The sequence below is a fragment of the Lactuca virosa genome, chromosome 1 (assembly GCF_052849685.1).
Source record: "Lactuca virosa cultivar CGN04683 chromosome 1, Lactuca_virosa_CGN04683_v6, whole genome shotgun sequence".
NCBI classification, from domain to species: Eukaryota; Viridiplantae; Streptophyta; class Magnoliopsida; order Asterales; family Asteraceae; genus Lactuca; species Lactuca virosa.
Window position 1 is genome coordinate 94,971,192 of NC_136426.1, and position 2,128 is coordinate 94,973,319.

The 2,128-nt window shown below is 35.5% G+C and overlaps 1 protein-coding gene across 1 annotated transcript; it reads right to left on the bottom strand.

Annotated features, from left to right (window-relative positions):
- Nucleotides 1-831: 831 nt before the first annotated feature.
- On the bottom strand, nt 832-1,449 carry LOC145117320 (uncharacterized). Its single transcript, XM_079053625.1, has one exon. The coding sequence runs from the start codon at nt 1,447-1,449 to the stop codon at nt 832-834; it is 618 nt and encodes a 205-aa protein (XP_078909751.1).
- Between the last annotated feature and the right edge of the window lie 679 nt (nt 1,450-2,128).

Sequence of the window (2,128 nt, forward strand, 5' to 3'; positions counted from 1 at the left end):
GAACACAAGAGATGAAAGAGGAGAGAGGAGATGGTATGTGGATTTTCGGATAGGGTATCTTAGAAAGAAGTATCCGAAACTTGCAAGGCTTATGCCTATTTATATAGCTGCCAGAAAACCCTAGAAACCCTAGATTTGAACATAAAATAATAATATTTCAAATCCTGACAATTATCTACTTTCCTTATATCAAATGGATCATTCTAGATTGCCTTTAAAGTCACTCTAAAATCCATCCATAGCAAGAGGTTTCTAGAACCTCTCATTTGCTCAACTATTAAGCAATTACCAAGCAACCATTGCACTTCTAATTAATTCCAATTGACCTCAAATTAGTTCTATATTAATTTGATCAATTATTAATTAATTTAATATATTTCTAATTAATTTATTAATCATATATAAACTACTAAATTATTTCATCTCTCTTCAAATGTCATTCTAATCAGTTTCTAGTTATGAGGGCAACCCAAGACGGACTTTTCTTTTAATCACAAGTTTATACCAATTTAGTTATAATCTTAGACACCTTAATCCAATGGAAATGTTGCTAGGGTACCGCATTGCTTCAGAGATATTGAAGTGAATGGTCTCTCCATCAAACTCCATGGTGATCTTTTCGTTATGGACATCAATTATCATGTGACTGGTATTCATGAAAGGTCTTCCAATGAGGATTATAGTTGATTAGGAAGGAGTATTCTCTTCAAGATCAATAACATAGAAATCTGAAAGGAGGAGAAGTTGACTAACTTGCACTAACACATCGTCTAATACTCCTCTTGAAAACACACTTGACTTGTCCGTTAGTTGGATGATTACTTTGGTTTCTTACAAGGGTCTAACATTAAGAGATTGAAAAAAAAACGAATATGACATAACATTGATCGAGGCCCCAAGGTCTAACATGACACTTTTAACATGTAAACCACTAATAGTGCAAGGGATAGCAAACATTCTCGGATCCTTGAATTTTGGAGGTAACTTCTTTTGGATAACTGCGAACACGTTTGCATTGACTTGAATGTTTTCATTCATCTTGAATTTCCAATTCTTAGTGGAAAAATCCTTGAGAAATTTTGCATAGCTTGGGATTTCCTTAATGGCATCCAATAGTGGAACGTTTATTTGACCTTGCGGAAAGTTAATTTCAAGAAATTTTTTCTCTTCCTCCTTCTTCTTTGATACGACAAACTGGGAGGGGAAGGGTGGTAGCATGACTAATGGCTTGATAGGCTTCTTGGATGATTCATGTTGATAAATGTTTGGCACAACCATTTCCTTTGGAGGAACTACCACCTTTGTAGGATCAACAACAATTTCATCTTCCTCTTCTCTTGAATCTCTTTTGAGGTTGCTTTCTCCTAGGGGTTTTCCACTCCTCAAGGTTATTGAACTCACATTTGGATTCTTTTCGGTTTGAGATAAAAGTTTACCATGTTGTTCCATATTGTTGAGAGAGGTAGCCAAGTCCCCAATTTAAGCTTTAATGTTAAAGAAGGTGTTATTTGTCTCTTGTTGAAACTATGTTTGGCTTTAATCAAGAGAAATAACGAGTTCTTAAAGAATCATTTTATGGTTACCACTTGATTGGCCTTATTTTTAAGCTGTTGGTAGTATGGATGGGGGGTGAGATGTTTGTGGTGTATATTATGGTTAGGTATGTTATGGAAAGGGATGTTTTTATAATGAAATTATGGATATTAGGGTCTCATCAAGGCATGTGGTGGAGCTTACTTTGGTGGGTATTGGTTGTTTGGGGGTATTCCTCCATTTTGAATTGTATGTGTTTTGAAATCCCGTGGGTCTTGGTTGACCTTGATATCTACCAAATGCATTAACATCCTTTAGTTTACTTCCAAGCATGGGGCACTTATCCGTATAATGCCTCATCATTACATAAAGACCACAAACCATCAATTGTTGACAATTATCCACCACCGTTTGACTCAACACATTAGTCAAATCCAAGAGTTTTAATTCCAAATGTTAGGTGTTGCTAACTTCACCAATAAATTGTGGAGAATTTCTCTTCATGTCATTTCGAGTCCCTAAGTTTCTTTGATTTTGAGAGTGTTGGATAAGGTGTCTAAGTCCATAACTATTTCTGGTATGTACTTGACCCGAC